This window comes from Hydra viridissima, unplaced genomic scaffold (assembly GCF_058129835.1).
Source record: "Hydra viridissima isolate aposymbiotic clone 2 unplaced genomic scaffold, HvirCarnegie_v1 scaffold_8, whole genome shotgun sequence".
Classification (NCBI taxonomy): Eukaryota; Metazoa; Cnidaria; class Hydrozoa; order Anthoathecata; family Hydridae; genus Hydra; species Hydra viridissima.
The window spans coordinates 17394524-17416704 of NW_028324307.1; the positions used below are offsets into that span (position 1 = coordinate 17394524).

Consider the following 22181-nt stretch of genomic DNA (forward strand, 5'->3'; position numbering starts at 1 on the left):
CGGAAAAAACAAAAGAAGAGTATGTTTCAACAACTATCTCTGAGTTCCATAAAAATGTTAAGAAACCATCCGCTACTGATGTTATCTGCTACAACTGTGGCAAATCTGGACATGTTGCTCGAATCTGTTTTTCGAAGAAACAAAATGTCAGTGATGGGATAAAATGTTTCAGGTGTGGAAAATCTGGACACATTGCAAGATTTTGTTTGTTGCATCAGGGAAACTCAAATGGGGAATCGCCAGCGCCAGCTGTTTCCCTAAACAACTAACGGCGCTTCCAATATGCACTGTGCAGGTGAACAACTTTGCTGGGAAAGCACTGGTTGACAGCGGATGTACCCGAACTATTATCTCAAACAACATGGCTCGGAAAGCTGGTGTTCGTATTAGAAGACATGATATAATGGTGTTGGCTGTTAATGGAGAAGTTGTGAAAACGGAGGGAGAAGCTACAGTAACATTAATCATTGAAGGAAAAAAGCTCAAAGTATTAGTAATGATTCTAAAAAGTGTTGTCAACGGTATTGATGCTATTATTGGTATGGATGTCATTAATCGCTGTGGAGGAGTGCACTTGTACAATGGAAAAATTGAATTTGGTTTTGTTTCAATTTATACAGAGAAACAAATTGTTGGTATAAATGACAAGGATTTTGATGCTTACTTTGATGGTACAAAGTGGACTGCTAAATATAAATGGAAACAAGGTCAACCACAACTAAGAAATTCTGTCGCGCAGTACAAGGTAAAACCCCAGTTGATACCTCAATTTAATAATGAGATGGACTTATGGGTGAAAAATGGCTGGTTGAAACCATGCAACAAAGAAGAAAAAAGTACAGAAGGGATTGTCCCGTTAATGGCTGTTGAGCAGGAAAATAAAGGAAAGGTACGACCTGTTCTGGACTTTCGCGAATTGAATCAGTACGTTAATTCGCATAATGCCACAAGTGATGCATGTGATGAAAAAGTTAGAAAATGGAGAACTCTTGGTGACAAATTTGCAACACTCGATCTTAGATGCGCGTATATGCAAGTACACATCGATGCGAGTTTGTGGGAGCATCAGAGGGTAATCTACAAAGAAGAAAAATACTATCTTACACGTCTTGGTTTTGGGTTAAATTCTGCTCCAAAAATAATGTCTTCAATCTTAGGCAGCGTGTTGAATCTAGATGCAGATATTAGTGAAGCAACTGACCACTATATTGACGATATAATTGTTAATTTGGAAAAAACATCAGTTGAAAAGGTCGTAAATCATTTGGCGCGTTATGGATTGGTAACCAAAGAGCCAGAGCAATGTGATACTGCACGAGTATTGGGTTTGCAACTATTTAGAAATGAAAAAAAGGAGCTTTGTTGGAAACGAGGAAACACCATTCCAAAGTCACAAGATATCAAAACTGAAAAAGTAACACGACGGAAACTTTTTTCGATATGTGGACACTTGTTAGGTCACTATCCTGTTGGAGGTTGGCTCAGAATTGCCTGCAGTTTTATAAAACGACATAGTCAAGGAGATGCTTGGGATGATCTAATCGGAGATCAAGCTCAGTCATGGTTGATTGAAATATTGCGCCGATTGGAAGTTAGCGATTCTGTGAGAGGAAAATGGAATGCTGAAGGAATTCAAAATGGAGCGACATTGTGGTGTGATGCAAGCAGCATGGCAATGGGGGTTGCTATAGAATACAATGGCGTAATAATTGAGGATGCAGCCTGGCTTCGAAGTATAAATGATGTCATGCATATTAATATTGCTGAATTAGATGCTGTGGTGCGTGGGATAAACCTAGCTGCTAAGTGGCATATAAAGAATTTGTCAGTATTCACTGATTCAGTAACAGTTCATGGATGGTTAAAAAGTATGCTGACTGAAAGTCATAGGGTTCGATCAAATGGATTATCAGAAATGCTTATTAAAAGAAGACTTTCTCTATTGCAAGACTTAATAAAAGAATATAGTATAAAAATCACATTGAAATGGGTTCCGTCCTCCAAAAACAAAGCTGACGTGTTGACAAGAGTTCCAAAAACTTGGATAAATGAACTTTCAAAAAAAAATACTAAAGAACTAGCTGGGGTAAGTATTGCTGAGGAAATTCGTAATTGTCACTCAAAGCATCATTTTGGCGTTAATCGGACAATGTTTACAGTGCAACGAAGACTTCCGCACGTATTAAGAAAAGACGTTGAAGAATGTGTTCGCAATTGTTGCCAATGTAATTCAATTGATCCAGCACCAGTAAAATGGGAAAATGGAGTGCTAGATGTACCAGACACATGGTATAGAATTGCTTGTGATGTGACTCACTATAAAGGGTCGCCATATTTAACAATGATTGACTGTGGACCAAGTCGGTTTGCAGTTTGGAGAAAGTTGCCGTGCGAAGATACCAAAAGTGTAGTAAATCAATTGGAATCCGTATTTAGGGAGCATGGCCCACCGCAAGAACTGTTGATGGATAATGGAGCGGTGTTTAAATCCAAAGAATTTTCAAACATATGTAAAAAATGGTGTGTAAAAAGGAAGTATAGATGCGCATATAGACCTTCAGGGAATGGGATAGTGGAGCGTAACCACCGCACAGTAAAACGAACAGCTGCGAGGGCACAAATATGTCCGTTACTAGCGGTATTTTGGTACAATGCAACACCAACGGTGGAAACAAATGAGAAATCTGCACCTGCTTCTCAGAAAAATATGTACGTCTGGCGTCTACCAATTCAAGAGGAGAAAAACACTGAAACTCAGGAAAGATCACAACGAGCTATGGAAACTTATGGAATTGGAGAAAAAGTTTACGTTCGCCCTGCTGATGCAAAGTGCACTTCAGTTTGGAAAATTGGTACTGTAACTGACATACTCACAAACACAAATATTGAAATTGATGGTGTACCAAGACATGTGCGAGATGTGAGAATAGCTCCTGCCTCAAATGTTTCAAACGCTTCAAGAGAAACTATTATCAGTGAAAAGATCGACAGCGATGAAAGTGATTTTGAAGATTTAGACATTTTTGCTGCACAAGAGGAAGAAACCGAAGAAACAGTTGTTGACGATGAGGAGGAAGCTGGTGGCAGAGAAATCGTCGAAAATTTATTACCAGCGATCAGACGATCAACCAGAGAAAGGACAAAGCCGACATATTTAAATGACTATGTTACTTAAGAACTTTAGTTCTTGGGGTGATGTGATAATAGCTGATCGTTATGAAACTTTATTATTACGTTTATAAAATTCTTGTCATTAAAGTTAATTGATGTAAGTTATGAGTCAAGTCATACGCTATTTTTGTAGTTGTCGCATTTACATTTTATGACTTGACTAATAACTTAGTCAAGTCGTACGCTATTTTTGTACATAATTACGCCCTCGAGAATTTTTTGTTTCTGTATAAAAGTTGTAAAAGAATTGAATAAAAAACAGTAGAATGTAAAAGTAAACAAAGTTGTTGTATTTACAAAAGTTGATTTATACAATATCAATATGAAATATATCATAAACTTATACATCATAAAAGTAAGTCATTAAGTATTCATTTTACTACTTCAGGAGTAGTTAGTAATATGCTATTAATATTTTTAAAAGGTATGTGGCTATGAAAATAGCCGTTTTCATAAGTCCAAGTCATGCCAAGTCTTTAATGTCCTTGTTCCAAAGTTGAGACTTTTTTTTTAATTGCTTTTCTTAATGCATTTGATTTTGTTTGACTTTTAGAAACCTTGAAAGCTTGCAACTTATCTTTCACATAGGAAAATGTACGAACACGTATATACAGAGTTAGAAGATCTTCTAATAAATTAAGTGCTATTTCTTTTTGAACTTTATCAGTTGAACTATGTATAATTTTTGAAAAGTTAACAAGCACAAAAGAGTCTTTAATTAACGTATCAACTATTTCTTTGCAATTGATAGTATGAGATGACTTTTTTGCCATAGAAATAAAATGGTACTCTGCAGTAGTAAAGATACAAATAACCTCTTTACTTACTTTCCATAAACCACCCCTATCATGCAAATTAACATGTTTATGCTCTGGCAAAGAAATTGTTTCTCCTGTACATTTACCAGCAAGCAAAAATGATAAACACTGTTTATGATACAAACTAGACATGTTAGAACTAAATCTAATTCTACGATAAAAGGTACCAAAAACATAACCACTAAGATAAGCAATAATAGATTTTTCTTTTTCAGTAAACTGATAAGATTCATGTTTAAATGTTAAAACATCATTATTAAAGGAGGCGCCAGTCAGATGAGCCAAGACAAGATTAGCAACTTCAAAACTTAAAAGAAGAGTGCAGTTTTGGCTAAGATTTTTAAAAGGATTTGGTGCTTCAGAAAATATTTTGTAGAAAGCTGGGTAAAAATTTTCAGCATTTCCATCAAATGATTCAATAATACTTTTTATTAAAGAATAAGCTGTATTGACCTCTATACATGTCAATTTAAAATTTTTAAATTCAGTTCTTATTTTAGTAGGGTAGCATTCATCTATGGCAAGCTTTTCTGCACTCTGAATCAAGTAATTTTGAAAGCAATTAGAATGAAGAATAAGCTCTGCTATTTTTTTCTCTTTACTAAACTGTTTATCAATAAGCTTGTCCTTGTGCTTGGCATTGAGGTGACGAGTTAAACCACCTTGTGATAAACATCTTTTTTCGCAATATAAACACAAAAATACACGCTCTTCATTTGCGTTAGGAATATTTCCAACAGCTAACTCAACAGTTGAACTAAAATTAGGATCAGTCTCCAACAAATCTTCATCAATAGCAGCTAAAACAGCATCAAATTCATCTAAATTATTAGAAACTGCGGCAGAAAAAGTCATTTTAAAATTATTTGATGCACTCTCAGTCCGGTCACCCTTAAATGTTCAAGTTATTGAACGAAATCCATAGAAGACGACCCGCGTTTCCAGACTATTTAAATACTATGACTATGCTTTAACACAATACAGCTTTTGTTTTAAATATTAGTTGCTTGTTATTTTTAATTATTGTTTATTTAGTTCCTAAACATTTTAGCATTTGCAAACAGGGCTGTGGTAAGGCCCCCCCCCCCCCCACACCCCAGCGGTTTATAGGGCTGTTTTTTAAACATATGGAACATTTTTTTTTAGTTTTAACTAATAAATAAGGAGTTTAGGCAGTTTTAACAGCCAATCTAAATCTTTTTTATTTAAAATGCATTGAATTGTTTAATATATTTTATTTTCAAAATGGTTTCTATCACTTCTGTAGCTTATTTTGTTCCAAAGATGTTCTTGTTTTAATATTTTCAATTCATATACATTTTATGAAATACTTCCTTAAATTATCGCGTTAAACTTTTGGCACCGAAAGGAAACTTTTCTATCTTTTTTTCTTGCGTAAAAAGTTGCGTAAACAATAAAATTTTATTAGACAGTTAAATCGTAAATCCAAATTATTTGAACAACTCATAAATATAATATTTTTCAGGTTAACGAACATGCACTATTAAATGGTCAACTATATAACATGCTTCAAAATTGTTTAACATAAACAAAATTTTCAGATGTTTTTATTTATAATGCGTGAAGCGTAACAAAACTTTTGAGGAGAATTACTAATTGAAATTAAGCTTTATTATTAAATTATCAAGTGAAAAACGTGGAAATAAAACAGGAATAAAACTAGTTAAAGAGAAACGGCAAATTTACCTTATCGCACTCAAAAATATCTAAAGACGGGGGAAATATGAAAAATTTTCACTTAGAAAATAAAAGACCCACCCTATTAGACTACCGAAAAAAAAAAATAACTAATTGACATAATAAATAAATTGTTGCAGAATATATTTTTATGTGCGGACGAAAGAATTAGCTTAATTTACATGTATATAAACAAAACTGAAACATTCAAAATTAAATAACTTTATCAATTCTAAAGCACAACGACGTCCCCAAAAAAATTATTGTAGTGCAACCTTTTCTAAAAAAATTAACATCTTTATATGCGTATATACTATTTATTTTTATGGGTGCGTATTTATTCTTCGACTCGTACATAAAATAGTTTGTTGCCTCTTTTGGACAAATGGTTTTAAAAACGTACGATGTATTTTTTTCCGCGATAAAAGGTCACGAGACAAAAATCCCTACAAAAGGGATATTTTTTGAAGATTTAATAGACATTTCTCTAATTCGATTGCGCAACTAATTTTTAAGCTTGAAAGAGAGGTCAGTAAGGAAAAAAATGAAACCAAATAGCAGTAAACTATTTTTTCTTTTTCTAAAGCTTCGAAGCTAAAAATATCATTTTTTAGCTGGTCGTTTATTATTTTTAAAGTTTTATATTTTTCAAGCAAGCTTCTGTAACTTTCATGACATACTTCTACTTTTTTTCTATGATTCTTTTTTCGAATGATAAAAGTTTACAATTTTCAGAATCTACGTTTTTGGTAGAATCTATTATTGTATTAGTTTTAGTATCAATATTAGTTGAAAACTCTAGATACTTCAACTTTTTGCATGGAGATTTTCTAGGCAACTTATCTTGTGGTGTCTTGAATAAAAAAAAGCAAGAAACTTCGTACCCTAATTTTAATGTTTTTTTACTCATCCTGAACTAACTCTTATTTCCTCAGGCTTAAAGAGAAATTCACACACTTTCGCGTGTTTCATTATTTCAAGTTTATCAGCACCTCCTTTACATTTATATGTAAATATTTCGTTACACCAAGCTCTGTAAACATCAAGTTTTTTTTGGAGATGGAGATTTTCTAGGCAACTTATCTTGTGGTGTCTTGAATAAAAAAAAGCAAGAAACTTCGTACCCTAATTTTAATGTTTTTTTACTCATCCTGAACTAACTCTTATTTCCTCAGGCTTAAAGAGAAATTCACACACTTTCGCGTGTTTCATTATTTCAAGTTTATCAGCACCTCCTTTACATTTATATGTAAATATTTCGTTACACCAAGCTCTGTAAACATCAAGTTTTTTTTCTTTGTTAGGGAAAGAAAATAGAGCAATATTAGTCTTTTCCATATTGTTATTACAAAAAGAACTTTCGCACAGTGGAATACAGCAATACACCCCTCTTCCACCTCTTTTCACTTCGTTTGGTCTGAAAATGCTTGAGTTGGAATAAGACATCTTGGAGTTGGAGCAAAATTATGTTTTTAATTTTATAATTTCGAGAAAGAGTTTTTTATCTGTTTAAAGTTTTTTTCTTTCTGGCCTCTTTTTCAAGGTGAGAAACAAGTTGCGCAATCGAATAAGAGAAATGTCTTTAGGCCATAATACTACGGGGTTATAAAAGACGTTTCAAATGGAACTCAGTGATATGGTTGATTGCTGCATTTTTCTTGTTCCATCGATTGATTTTGTTTACATAATTGTACATCGTTCATATTCTTAAACAAAAGCAATTAGATCTTATTTGGCTTTTAATTTGCATTAAAAATGTCAAAAGTTTAGTTGTGATTTGTTTTAAAACGCTGACTAGTTCTTTGTTTTTGTTTCAGAGTTTTCATAGTTAGAATAAATTGGTCTGCATTTTACAATCACTTTCTAAATTTCGAATTAATATTCAGCGTGGTTCTTGTTAATAGCGTTAAAGCAGCTGTTGTTGTTCAGCGTGGTTGTTAACAACAATTACGGTAACTAAAATGAAAGTTGTTTGGGTGCACAAATTTTTACTGAAAGTCTATCGGACTCCCATGCCCCTGACAGAAATCGATTTTTAATCAAATAATTTATACTTACTTAATTCATAATTTTTGCAAAACTTTTTGAAAGGTCCATGTCCCAACCTAAACATATTTGATTACACGTTAAACGGATTGCGAAATAAGTTTAGGGACTTAAGAGTTGATTAACGGCTTTAATTGAACTTTTTCAAATAATTAAAGTTTTCTCAACAACGTAGAATTTTTTTCCTAAATATAATTTTTTGCGATAGAATTACTTTACTGTCATTATGAGATTTTCACTCTCCGCATAGATATAATTTTTTTTTTGAAAAATCTATTTTACACTAGTTAATATTTACATCGCTCAATTATATAAAAACAAACTTCAAATTTTACTCTATTTTTTCAGGGAACAGGAAGCGAAAGTTTGCATTACCCCCACCCCTACCACGCTTTGGCGGTCGACGCACACTGGTGCTCTCGATCTATGGCTGCAAAAGTATTCCATCACAATATAAGGGACTGAAAATTCATATACAGGTAAAATACTGTTGTATATGTAAAATACAACAATGACCTTGGTTAGTTTTGGTAGTAAAGATAGTAATTTCATAGTAATTGTCGCAAGTAGTGTGCACTCTTACTGTCTTCAGGTAATAGGATTAAAACTTGGAATTCCCTAGGTACAGTGGTTTCAATATTCTACAGTTATTTTCTTAGAAATGAAATCTGTCTACGTCTGGCAAACACTTATATTTCTTAAGAAGTCTTTATTTGTCAAGAACTGTAATTTTAGTATTTATTCTATATTCTATATTTGTTAGCTTTTAAAAGTAAAAAAATGATGATTTTTATTTTGCTACTTTAAATTATCGTTTCTTATAAATATATAAATAAGCTTATAGATAAGCACAGTAAATTTTGAATATTTTTAATTCTGTATTTAAAAGCAAAGTTAAAAATGACATTTCATAACAGTTGTTCAATTTTTCTGGGGAGTAACTTTAAATCAAACTGATTTTAGTTTTGGTTTTCTAAATTACCAGCATGTAAAAAAATCCCCTAAACCAGAATCCTGAAAATGTAAATATAACATTATATTTGCAAAGTAGGTATTAAATTTAATGTTTAAAAAAAAGAAAACGCAGTAACCACTTTTTTTCAATATTTTATTACATTCTTACAACAAGTGAAAACAATTTTTGCCTACAAGTCTTCAGCTTCTCTTAGCAAGGCTAAAACTGATTGCGGAAAACTGTCACAAGATTTTGGCTTTTCTCTCCTTAAAGAAGAGATTAATGGGTCAGAGCTTATAAGAAGTAGATGCAACATGTCTTCCACATTTTCTTTTCTGGAAAATATTCTTGCATGGAACTCTCTGTAATTTCGAATGTCTTTATTTCTATGCTCCTGAGCCTCTTCTGACAGTGTACCGATTGGTAGGAAAAGTTTTGTATACAACTTGAGGGATGTAGTACCAAGAGTATTCTTGAATGTACAAATCAGCAGTTTGCATGGTAAAGTTTTCAAAAGCTGGTTTATTTATTGCGAACCCCAAGCTAATGGTACGGAGAACGGTACCTAACCTTTCTTTAAAAGGTTTATTTACCCCTTTAGCTTGGGAGGCTAGCTCTGGGTTGTAAGAAAAAGTACGAGCCACATTCCCTGTATTACTTGTGCCACAGACTTGTTTTGGTACATCAACTAAAGTATTCAATTCTCTTCTCAAATATTCTTGTACTTCCTTTTTTCATTTTTTTGTTATATCTTTTTGTGTTTTCTCAATTCTCCATTTTTTAATATCTAAACGGTATGATATATTGAGAAAAAATTCTATGCATTTAATCCAAGCATCTAAGCTTGATAGTCCTTATTGAGGGGCATTTTTATTTATCGGTTTTGCTCGCATTGCTTCTAGATTGTTCATTATTTTTGGTGATGCACCTCAAATATGACAATTTTAAGCAGCTGTATTAGAAAGAGTGCTGCAAGTTTTACCATCGATTATCGTTAGTGGAAACGTCGATTGTATTTTAAATCGTACTCCTTCTACAATAACCTCACTGGGGCTTAGATCCTGTATTTCTTTTTTAACCTTATCAACTTGTTGTGTTACAAAATCAGGTGTTTCTTTATGAAACATTATTTTGATGGGACTAAAATATTTTATTGATGAAGGTACAGGATTATTCCACAGAATCAAATCACATGACCCACTTACCGACGAAGCAGTCAGTGTAAGGGTAACCATAGATACAAAATAAATGCTCGAATAGTCATTATCGTTCGATTCAAAACCTTGCATTTATCGGCTATGACCCGAAGCACCATCGCAACCCCAATCGAATAAAACATTCCGTTTTTTGGGATCAAAATCCTGCTGCCTTGCTATTAAATCATCGCTATGTGCACTCAAAAGTCTTCGAACTTTGCGGTTCACTAATGATTTTAAAGAAACTTCGGCAGATAGTTCAGTTATTTTGATGTCATTGGGATAACATTGGTTCTTCGCCTCCAACAAACGATTGTATGGTGGGTAAATGTCAGCGTTGTGCGATTTAGAGGTTTGTGCATTGATTTTTTGTAAATTTATTATCAACAAAGAGAGCTAAAACACGCTCTGCTGTCATTTTTATGGGAGCCTTACTTTCAGTGAAAATACGTTTCTTTACTTTGGTAGCTCTTTGGTGAACTGGTAGATGATGAAACCATATAAATAACTTTTGTTACATTCCTTTTACCCTTATGCTTTAATTTAAATCGTGTAGCTAGAGATAGCTCATCAGATGTCCTACTTTCAAGGAGAACTTTCACTCTCCTAGTTTTCGCGGAATGACTGTATTCTCCTAAATGTTTTTCTGGACGCCCTGAGTTTTCTGTCTTTTCACCTTTCTCTAAGAACTTAAAAATTACAAAATCACTGTCCAACCAGTCTTTATTGCGGTGAAAAAGTTTGTTAACTGAGCGACATCGTTGTTTTCTTTATTTGGCAACTTCGCCACACAAACTTGTTAATTGTTTTTCAAAACTCACTTTAGGCCATTCTTTAGTGGCACTGCTACTAAAATTAATTGTTTCTTCAACAAATTTCATCACTGTATTAAAATTTCTTTCTTTCCGCCATACTTCAAAAATGTCTCGTTTTCTCACACGACACCCCATGGAACCTGCAAAAATTAAAAAAATATAGAAAGAGCATGTTCGAACAAACAAGAGTAACTTTTTCTGAGAAATAAATAAATAAAGTAACAATAGAAATATAGTTTCGTAACAATCCCGAACAACTCCAAAAGATCTATTTTCTTAAAATCTTTACAAATTCTTATTTTAGTGCAAACCTATCATCATCTTTACAATCAACTAATTTTTTTATCAACAAAGATACAACTATTGTTTTATAATATTGTAAATGTTGTAAAACAATAGTTTTATCTTACCTGTTCGCTCAACTTCCATTTCAAAAAAACGTTAAAACAGTTTTAGGTACACTTAAATTCACTTTGAAAGGGCGCTGTTAAATTGTCTGAAACTATTGAGCGTAAGCTCGGTAAAGTTGTACAACTTTCGGGTTCAATTGTTCACTTCGAGGTGGGAGTTGAGTTCTAAGAACGATTTATTTTGTTTACCTGGTTATCTTAGTATTCAATGAGTGCCATTGCAACCGATTACTTGAAGACGAATTTTTATACCTTTCGCAACCATTTATTATGAAAAAGGACCACCGCGCGACGCCAGTTAAGAAGGTGAAGCCACTGAAAGCAACTTTTAAATCTTCTTGCATATAAAATAGTTTCTGACGGCAACCGCCAGTGGATTTCACCTCTCGATTGAAGCCAATAGAATGAAATGAATTGAAGAAAATTTTCTAGCAGCGGCCGCCAATCGGAAGGCAGAAGCTACTGGTAGGCAGAGTTAAAAACATTTTGGGAGACAAACGGAAATGTTTTGCACCTCCAAGAAGTGTTCGTGTTTTGGTATAATGTTATTTTGCCGCCGGAAGGGATTATTAACGCTGATTCGTTTTATCACCACAAAAAGTAATGTTTGATCAAAAAGCGCATTATAAAAGAAGTTTTCGAAAAAGCGCGCTCCTTCAGAAAAGTGACGTAGTCAAGGATTGGCATGGATAGGAACCAACCCACCATGTTTGTTAAACTTACCGCCAATTACAAAACCCCTCCACAAAAACGGTCCGCATACATGCAGAATAATTCCAAACATTATAACCCAGAAGTACCCAGAAGCAGGCAATTCTCCGTAATTCGTTGCTTTTCTTACCAATGAGTATGTTAAAACAACATAAAATGACTGTTGTTTGATGAAAGTAAGTAAAATAACTTACTTTTTACTTACTTTTTTTAAGTACTTTTTACTTACTAAGTAAAGTATATTATTTTAATGAAATAAATTTACTTTTACTTATAATATTAAGTAATTTTTTTTTCAAATAGTTTTTATGCAAGTTGCCTATGTTAATTTTTGTTACTTTTACCCATAAAAATAATTTCATATTACGTTGCAGTAATCTCTTGATTTAATATGATCTTAAGTAAATATGACTTTTTTAAAATCCTTTATTTACGTAAGATCACCTTCAAAAATAATTTACTTTAACATGTAAAAAGTAAATTACATTTTGGATACAAACTCTTTGTATAAGTAAAAATCGAAATTACTTTTTAAAGTAACTTACTTTCACACGGATTACTTTTAAAAGTATTTTACAAAAAGCAAACAACTCTTTTATGTAAACTACGTTTACTTGTAATAAAAAAATAATTGCATTTTTATAAAAGTAATTTTATTTGTAATATAATATCCTTATATTACATATAAAATTACTTACATAAAGTTAATTTTAAAAATGCGTAACTTATTAAGAAATTTTTTAAAATATTATTTTTTAAAAAACCAATTACTTTAAAAAATTTATATATTTCATAATTTAATTTAAGTTATGTGAAGTAATTTTTTTTTTGAAGTAATTTTTTTTAACATCAAAATAAGTAAAAGTGCCATCCCTAGTACCAAACGATCTTGATGCGGTAAGTTTTTACATGACTAATGAGAAATAACATCAAAAAACTAAACTTCAGGCCAAAGTTTATCAAAAGTAACCTCTGGGAAAGAAATAGGTAAAAATAATAACGTGCGTGTAATTGATTCGTAGAATAATGTTAACATGCAAATATGTTTAGAATAAATCATTTCTAAAAATAGAAACTGTGTTATATGATATACAGGTGACTCATGCTTGTAATTGTCGTTTTTCTGTTTTAGTATCATTTGGGTACATTGTTTTATAAATTGTTTTATAAATTCTTGTTTTATAAATTCTACGAATCAATTACACGCACGTTATATATATATATATATATATATATATATATATATATATATATATATATATATAATATATATATATATATATATATATATATATATATATATATATATATATATATATATATATATATATATATATATATATATATATATATATATATATATATATATATATGCTTTGGATTGGCTTCTTTGGCCAAGTTTTGATTGTGGAAAAGTAAGCTGGACAAGTTGAATGTAGCAATATAGGTGCAATAAGTGGGTGACACTTGTTAGGGCATCATATTCCGTTGTATTTATGAAAATCTTCCATGTTATGAGGTTAAAAATTGTTCTGCTGGAGTTCAAATTTGTTCTCGAAATGTTAAGGTGCTACAAATTGATGTAGTTTCACGCACACCTCAAAAAGATTAAGTCGTATCAAATTGACACAGTTTCAAATGAAAAAACTTTTGTGATAAAGTTCATGTATCATTCGGACATTTAAATTAATAAGCTTCATCTGACAATTTTAAGGCAAGACGTAAAACTGGTCAGAAAATCTTTTGGTTTTACATAAATATGCATTGAAGAAGATATTTTGAAAAGAGTAGAAGTTCTTGCTTAAAGTTTCTTCTGTATTCAATTGCATCTCGCTCGCCTTGATTTCGCAGAATAAGCAGCAACTAGGAATTTTTAAATTAGATATTTGTTACACTATTTGTAATGACTTTATAAAAAGTTTGTATTTCTAACAGTAATGCAAAGCAAATATTTAAGTTATGCTCAAACTATTTGTTCCTTAGTTTGGAGTCCATATTGAAATGCATAGTCGCATGTTATTTTTTGAATAGAATATTGCAACATAAACTTGGTAATTCATTTTAAGTAAACCACCAACATGGTTGGATCCAATCCTTATATGTATTAGGCTGGTAGTTTTCTCCTCGTCCGATAGTTGGGTAATGTCTATGATAAGCTAGAAGACATTTTTTTCTTACAACTCGATGAGTTTTACACAAATTTAAATATTTGCATCATATATGACTTTTCTTATTTTATTTCTAATAATAATGCAAAAAATATTGATGTAGAAGTTCTCATCTATAATATACACTTCATTTTTTATTTAAAAAAAAACAAACCATTTCCAACGTAAACTGCAACATGCGTTGAGTTTCTTCTAGATGAAGAAATACAACAGTTAAATAACTTTATAAAAAACCTTATCGTCCACGGTGATAAGGATTTTTACAAATTTATTCAATTAATCGCATCGTTTTATATTTTTAACATTTATAGTTGTTTTTGGATTTATTTAACGTTTTTTTTACTTTTTATAATTCTCGCAAACAACTTTTAGGCAGCAGTTTGAAACTCACTGCGTTGAAATAAGGAATAGGGAACGAAACAACAACATCATGCGATGAAATTATGACAATAATGTTTTGTTTCGTCTTTCTTTACAAGAAAAACTTAAAAATACTGGCGACTGGTAAATAATGGAAATAGTGAATTTTCAGCGAAAGTGAAAGTAATAAACAGTTGTTGTTTTAAGATCAAAGTGAAAAAGTTATAAAAACTCCGTTAGCAATAATCTACAGTTTTTTGCAAAGATTTTTTTCAATTGAAGAGTTGTAAAAAATTGTGCTTAATCAATCTTTGTACGCATTTATCAATACTTCTTTGTACGCATTTAAGAAAGCTTTACGGTTTTTTGGTAAGAGTCTACTGCAGTGATATCAATTTTTATAGAATAAATTGTTGTTACATAGAATAACTTTGATAGAATAAATCGTTTTTATATATGATGTTGATATAAAATAGTTGTTGTATAGGACGATTGCAATTCCATAGGATAATATGATGTTAAACTCTATAGAATAAAATGCGCTTAATCCATCCCCTTCTTTAAATTCTCTACTTCCTTTCCTCTTTTTATTGATGTAGCCAATTAAACATCAATCAGAGCTAAATCAAAAAAAACAAACTGACAGATAGCAGCAAATAGTTTTTATAGTGTAATGGCTAACTTAATACACGGCCTACATTATGCACGGCTGTTGCATAAATGAAGTCGAAAATTAGAAGGCCAGTTTTTTTCGCCATAGAAAATCCTCAATATTTAATTGTCGAGCTGGCTGCAAATTAAAAAAAAAAGTGAATCTAGTTCTCTTTTTCCAAGTAAAGCTGTTTTTAGTTTCTCCAAAGATACTAATTTAGAAGAAAAATGGAGTAAAATTGAAAACAAAAGATTCATACCTGGGAACCATAAATAAAAGGGAAATCCTCTAATTTAATCTCAAAAGGTATTGTTACATGTTGCGAACTTTAAGATGAGTTTAGTGTGTTTAGGATCGATAACTTTTTTTAAACACAAAAATGTTACTTGCTTTTAAACCGCAGTTTTTGAGCAGAGGGTTTCAAATAGGTCAAGTTTTCTTCTTGTTAACAAATATTCCACCATTACTTTTATGTACCCTCATATTCTTACTTTATAGGCTTCTCCACATCTTTCTCATTCTACCTCATATTCTTACTTAATAGGCTTTTCCACTTCTTTGTTCAACATTTTGTTTTTGACTTTTAAAAAGAATAGTTTATCTTATTTAGTAGAGTAGATCAAAATTAAGCTTTTACAAATCTTTTTGTAGAAGCTTAATTTAATGCAACTTTCTGTAGAATAAAAAAAAAGCTTTCTTGAGAACCAATCTCAGATATAGTTCTCTAAAAAACCGTTTTTCTTCTACAGGTTGACAGAGTTATTTAATTTTTACAATAAAATTCAAAAAACCACCCGTAACCCTCTACACGAGTGCTCTTATGAGAAAGCACATTATCAGTAACCTTCATTTTTCCTCAAGTTGTTTAATTGAAATGCAAAAGTTGTAGATGCTTTGAAATTACGTTAACATTTTTTGCCCGATATTTTTTGAGTTGCTGAATCCGAACAAAATAAGAAATAAATATATATTTTAACGTTAGAATAACAGCATTCAATATGGAAGATCGAAAATGGAGGTATCTTTAAAAAATCGGTGAAAAGTTGTTTAAATGAGACATTTCTTAAGTTAATGCGAAGAACGTTTTAAGACATTAAAATAACTAATGACCGTCTCATTAAACTGCGGAGCAGTGGTTGACGAACATTTATTCAAAAGGCTAAGGTATTATTTTAAAACTTCATCAAAATCATTTGATATTTTTATGTAAATATGATAACTTAGTGCGGTAGAAGTTGTTGCGTGCAAAGGTTACGTTAATAAACTTTATTGTAAGCGAACGTGTTTCTAAGTTTCTGGTAAAAGCAAATGTAAAGCTTGAGAAAAAAAAACTTTTACTAACTTTTGATGGAGATTTTACGAGCAAAGGTTTTGCAGGCTTCGACGAAACCAGAAGTCTGCAAAAAATGTTTTACACGTTATTTTTATTTCACGGTTTTTCTGGAGAAGCCTGTCTAGTAGATAACACAACTGTTTTTGTAAGTAAAGTCCCATGAACAAGCACCGATTACTTTGTTCTAAAAGATACTCAGTTTTCTGTATCTACGTTAGTTCGGTATTGTTAAGTTTTCTCTAATATAGACGTAATAGGGTTGTATGTCAATACCAAGATTGTATGTCTATAACTGTATTTTCAAACGAGGGAAATGAAAATGGGTTTAATTATCGTTTAATTTCTAAAAAATTTTAAAAAGTGAAGTTTTCTTTCCAGCAAAATTAATATCAATATAAGCGAACACAGAAACAGACTATACATGGAGTAAGTTGCTCTCATCGTATTATCTATAATTGAGCATGCTGAAGCATGACATGAAAGACATGGAGAGCAAAAAGCAAGCTCTAATGTCAGATATATTGTTTTAAATTTAAAAAGGTATTTTTAAACACCTTTTTAAATTTAAAACAATTTATCTGACATTGGATTATTTTTGTTTTAGCTTTGCAGCTCCCTGTTTCAGTGGAAATGACCTTTCTTTTTCGTACATAAAGTTAAAAGGAAGAATGAAACAAAAATAAAACGTTATGACCAAATTTCAGTGAAAATGGCTCATTTTAAAAAAATCCGTCGTTTTGGATACAAGACGTCATAACTTACATTTGAAAAACAGCTTAATAAAGAAATTGGCAAAAAAAAAAAAAACGTGTTTTGATTTTATGAATCTATTGACCTTCATGAAGCTGTAAAATGACGATTTTCACGGCTTGAAATATTTCTTGCTATTTGAAATTATTGCTTTCAAGTTTTACTTAAGAGACGTTTGTTGATGTTAGTTTTCTCCTTACATATATTTAGGCTCAGTGAGATGGTTGCTGGATTTTTTTGCTTACATATCCTGTTATCGGTTTTCTGCGTTTGTCACGCTGAATTATGCGAAAACTGCGATCAGGTCGTTATAGTGAGCAGTAATCAGAGTGCTACTTACTGTGGCTCTCCAAGTAAAACTCAGAATGTGCAACCAAGTCTAACGCTAGCTCTTCAGAATATTTCTAAGCAGACATGCATCTTTTTAATGGAAGATCAAGTCTTGTCAGATTATTACAGTTTAACTAACGTTGATGGACTTTCTATAACTGGTGTAAAAAATGGTGACAGAACTTCCGTATCTTGTCTCAACGAGACGGGATTTCGTTTTTCTCAATCTAAAAGTATCTCTTTCAGCAATTTAAAGCTTAACGGGTGTGGAAGAAACACAACTGAAATGGTGAAAACAGCTTTTTTATTTACAAACATCCAGAATGTGAGCTTTAATAACGTTGCGATATCTAATAGCATTGGTTTCGCGGTGATACTGCTCAACGTTTCAGGCGATGTCGTTTTTCATCAAGTCACTGTTCAAAATAATACGGTTGCAACCTACGGGGGCGGCATCTTTATTTCCCAGGATGGATTTGAAATAAAAGCTTCAATTAAAGTAACGAACTGCCTGTTCTCTTCAAACTCAAATGTGCGGAACTACATGCTCAAATTTACTCCGTATAGTTTTGGAGCTGGATTAGTGGTGGTATTTGGTCAAGCTTCTAAGAACAATACGCTTAAAGTTGACAACACGTCCTTTGACAGCAATCAAGGATTGTTCGGAGGGGGCTTACTATTAAGGTTTTTGAACGATTCTTGTGACAACAATGCGAGTATTTTAAACTCAAACTTTACCAAAAATAAGGCAAAGTTATATGGCGGAGGCATTGATACTTATAGCGATACCAAACATAAAAACTTTATTCAGATTGTCAACTGTAGTTTGACGAAAAACGCAGCGAAGTTGGGAGGAGCTGTAAGTCTCTACAACGAGATGTTTTCAAAAGGGATGATCAAACTAAGATATTGCAGCATCTCCAGTAACTACGGCGAATTAGGAGCAGGTATCTACGCTGAGAAAGTTTCCGTTCAAACTTCTGCCGTGGTAGTATCTAACAATTTGCGTCCGTGGGAGAATCCACTCTCAATCGGACAGGGGGCTATTTTTGCATATTTCAGCAATATTACGTTTAACAGCAATAATGTTATAAGCTCAAACAGTATCACTGCTATAACATTGGACATGTCAGCTATGACTGTTTTCGGAAGCCTCTTGATTACGAATAACAGCGGTGTTTACGGCGGCGCATGCGCCTTATACCAACATTCAGCCATAGACATTCGCAATGGCTCTAACGTTATCTTTTCTTACAACAAAGCTTATAAGGGCGGTGCAATTTTCGTACAAACGACTGGTCCATTATATACATCCGAGTCGTTTGATGAGTTGAACGGATACAAATGTTTTATGAAAGTGTTTATTACAGGATCTAACTTATCATATGTAAATAATACTTCTGAATTGAATAAGGGAAACGATATATCTGCATCTACCCTAAAAAGATGCATAAACGGCGTTGCTTCCGATGAAGAAAAACTTTTCCGAACGTTTGGCACTCTCAACATTGTAACTAATCCAATTAATGTAACGGTGAACGAAACCGAATGGAGTACTAAGTATCCAGGTGAATCGTTTAGTCCTTCTGTTCAACTGAAAGATGAAACTGGTAAACTTGTTTCAGATACAATTGAAATTACAGTAAACAAAACTTTTTTTTACGCTGGCCTAAACTCGAATATGGATGTTGAAATGACTGGAGGCGTTATGAACGAGAACGAGTTTTCTTTGAAATCTGAAAACGTATATATGGAGTTTAAGGTGAATACTAAGTACTGTCCGTTTGCCTACTCATATTCGAATGGCACCTGTGTTTGTAACAAAAAAAAAAATCAAGGTAAAGGGTTGATCTGCAATCTTAACGGAACTGTATCCATATTTCGTGGGCTCTACGCTGACACTAATCAAGATGCAGTTAAAAATGACAAGGAAGCTACGGAAATGTGCCCGCTTGATTATTGCGGTTACGGAGATTGTAAAATTGAAACATGTCTATTGAACACGAATAATGATGAAAGCATTTGTGCCACCAACAGGAAAGGATATTTATGTTCCAAATGCATTGAAAACACGACTCTTTTCTTTGGAAGTAATAACTGCAAGCAATGTGACGGTTTAAACATATTACATATATTGTGTAGTTTATTGTTTTTGTTTCTCATCCCATTTGTCATCGTATGTCTATGCGCAATTTGTTTCAACGTTTGTATATATGAAAATTGGCTTCATTCATGCATATACTTTTACCAAGTTTTGAAGTTTCTAATCGGAGACACCCTGAATGAATGCAGTGGGTTAAAAACCATTGTCCATCTTCTGAGTGTGGATTTGCTAAGTGCAAATTGGTCTGTTCTTGATTTTTGCTTTGTAAAAGATTGGACTATGTTAGACAAGTTGGCGATCGAATACATATTCCCGGTGGTAATGTTTATGACTTTATTTGTTATAGGACATTGTTTGAACAGACCTTTAACTAGGCTAAGTAACTTCGTATATAAATGTTTTGGACATAAAAATCACCATCTTCTGCCTTTGCTTCCATTTATACTTACACTTACCTACGTGGATATCACAAGAATTACTTTTAATCTCCTACAACCGGTTGATTTCTCAGGAAGTAATAAACCATCGCGTCCATTTTGGTATGCATCCATTGAATACGGACAGTACCCTCATCATGTTTATTATATACCACTTGCGGCTTTTTTTTTAGTAGCAGTTGTTAGTTGTCCATTTATGCTAGTTCCTAAGTTAAGACCGAGACGTTTGCAGAACGACCTTGCATTGGTTGATGCATTTTGTGGAAAATTCAAAGACAACGTCTATCACCAAGGATTCGCTTCGTTCTATTTTTTTGCGCGAATAGTAATTATAAGCTTTGGTTCATTTTTAACAAGAAGAATTGATCAGTATACTGCGGTTACTCTCTCATCTATTTTACTGCTTGCGGTATTTGCTTCGTCGTTTCCTTTTAAAGATGATGGGAATAACTACTTTGACTCCTTTGTTTTGTTCCTCCATGTAGTTTTGGGTATTCTTCAGATTGGAAGGTTTGGATTCTCGCTCAACGATATGAAAGGCGTGGAAGATGCTATAGTGTACATTTCTTTTCTACCCGCGTTGATTGTTTTTATTAGATGCTTTTATCGCTTAATCCGTTGGACAAGTAAGTAGCTGAAAAGTATTTTTGAAGTTTTAATAAATTTAGATTTATGAAACATAGATTTGATTTGCAAGGTAAGATTGCTTTTGAAATCAAACTACATTTTAAATTCATCGACATATGATCTCGTTATGTTGCAGCTGTTTTTGGTGCTTATGATTATTCATAGGGAGAAATACAAAAAAAATGAGGTTTTTTGTGAGTTGCATTGACATAAAAGTTGTAAATACTTCTGGTAAAATCTAAAAAAGAGAGTTTTAATATTTATCATATGCGATTATTTAAAAATTCAATAAATCTTCTTGCAAACGCAATAAATTTATACTGATAACAAAGTTTAAGTGAAGGATTCTCTATAGAAAGTATTGAGTTTTTAGCCATCAGCAGATTATTTAGTGAAGATTTGAATGATTTTTATACAACATATTTATTTTAGCACTTTTATGAATTTTTCAGAATTCCGTCGAGATAATCGTCAAGAAAATGAATTAACTCCGCTACTAAACAGCTCCGTTCCCATCGTAAACAGTTAATACAGCACGTTAAAATAGCTATGGTATTTAGAGCGCAATGAATTTACTCAACTTCACTCATCTGTAATGAAACACAGCGCCATTTTACAGACTTAAACTTTTTTTTAGTTATTTGTAACATTTTGTGTCATTTTTTCCTATAAAATTTTAAAAAAATGAGCATTAACAATAAAATCGAAACATTTTGTTTGCCATTACAAAATTATTTTCTCGATGAAAAAAAAACAACCTCTTTCTACTCTGGCTCAAAGTATCCTCTCGTTCTTTTACAGGGATGCTGTTAGACGAAACTGAAAATCTCATTGAACAAGAGAAAAGGAACATAAATAAATCCTCTTTTTTTTGTGATTAAAGAGCGATCAGCAGATCAGGGGGTTACAATGTTTTAAAGCAAATCAATGTTTAACTAAACTGCTTTTTATTAACTCTATGAAAACTTTTTCGTACACTCTAAATTAAAAAGTGTAATATTACACCGTTTTGGTGTTAATATACCCTCAAACGATGTTTATTGAAAATAATTTAAGCTAAAGTTGTAAATTTACACCGTTTTGGTGTAATTACACACTCTAAAAGTGTATTTTTATTAAAACGGTGTAAATTAACACCTTCTTTATTAACTACACCGTTTCAAGAAGGTGTAAAATTTAAATAATGTAAAATTTTTCTATTTTTACACCGTTTTATTAGAACGGTATAAAACGGTGTAAAGCTGTTTTACACCATTTTTCAAAATAATAATCTCAGTTTTACATCGTTTTATTAAAAGGTGTAAAACGGTGTTAAAGTAGAAAAACTTTACAAAGTTTAATTAAAAGGTGTAAAACTACACCGTTTTGGTGTTAATATAACATCAAACGGTGTTTATTGAAAATGATTTAAGTAAAAGGTGTAATTTTACAACGTTTTAGTGTAATTATACACTAAAACGTTGTAAAACACTTTTTGAAGCTTTTATACCTGACTTTTACTTGAGAAAGGGAGCGCCGCAACTAGCAATCATTCATAGCGAGGAACTCTGGCTTTTTTAGCTTCAAACGGACATCTTCTGAGAAAGGCTCTAAAGACACC

At 32.2% G+C, this 22181-nt stretch overlaps 2 protein-coding genes across 2 annotated transcripts; both read left to right on the forward strand.

The window, feature by feature from the left end:
- The first annotated feature begins 361 nt into the window (after window positions 1-361).
- Window positions 362-3175, forward strand: LOC145185006 (uncharacterized). Its single transcript, XM_090094687.1, has one exon. It carries the CDS (start codon window positions 362-364, stop codon window positions 3173-3175), a length of 2814 nt encoding a protein of 937 aa, XP_089950813.1.
- A 10762-nt stretch (window positions 3176-13937) lies between these two features.
- Window positions 13938-21284, forward strand: LOC149885427 (uncharacterized). Its single transcript, XM_090096068.1, has 4 exons — window positions 13938-13959; window positions 14361-14717; window positions 17294-20580; window positions 21034-21284. Exons 3-4 carry the CDS (start codon window positions 17304-17306, stop codon window positions 21108-21110), a joined length of 3354 nt encoding a protein of 1117 aa, XP_089952194.1. The 5' UTR covers window positions 13938-13959; window positions 14361-14717; window positions 17294-17303; the 3' UTR covers window positions 21111-21284.
- The last annotated feature ends 897 nt before the right edge of the window (window positions 21285-22181 follow it).

Bases quoted from the DNA above. Each gene is read 5' to 3' on its own strand.
- LOC145185006 (XM_090094687.1), top strand. From the start codon at position 362: ATGGCTCGGAAAGCTGGTGTTCGTATTAGAAGACATGATATAATGGTG.
- LOC149885427 (XM_090096068.1), top strand. From the start codon at position 17,304: ATGGTTGCTGGATTTTTTTGCTTACATATCCTGTTATCGGTTTTCTGC. The intron at 20,581-21,033 runs GTAAGTAGCTGA...TGAATTTTTCAG, and splicing joins TCGCTTAATCCGTTGGACAA to AATTCCGTCGAGATAATCGT.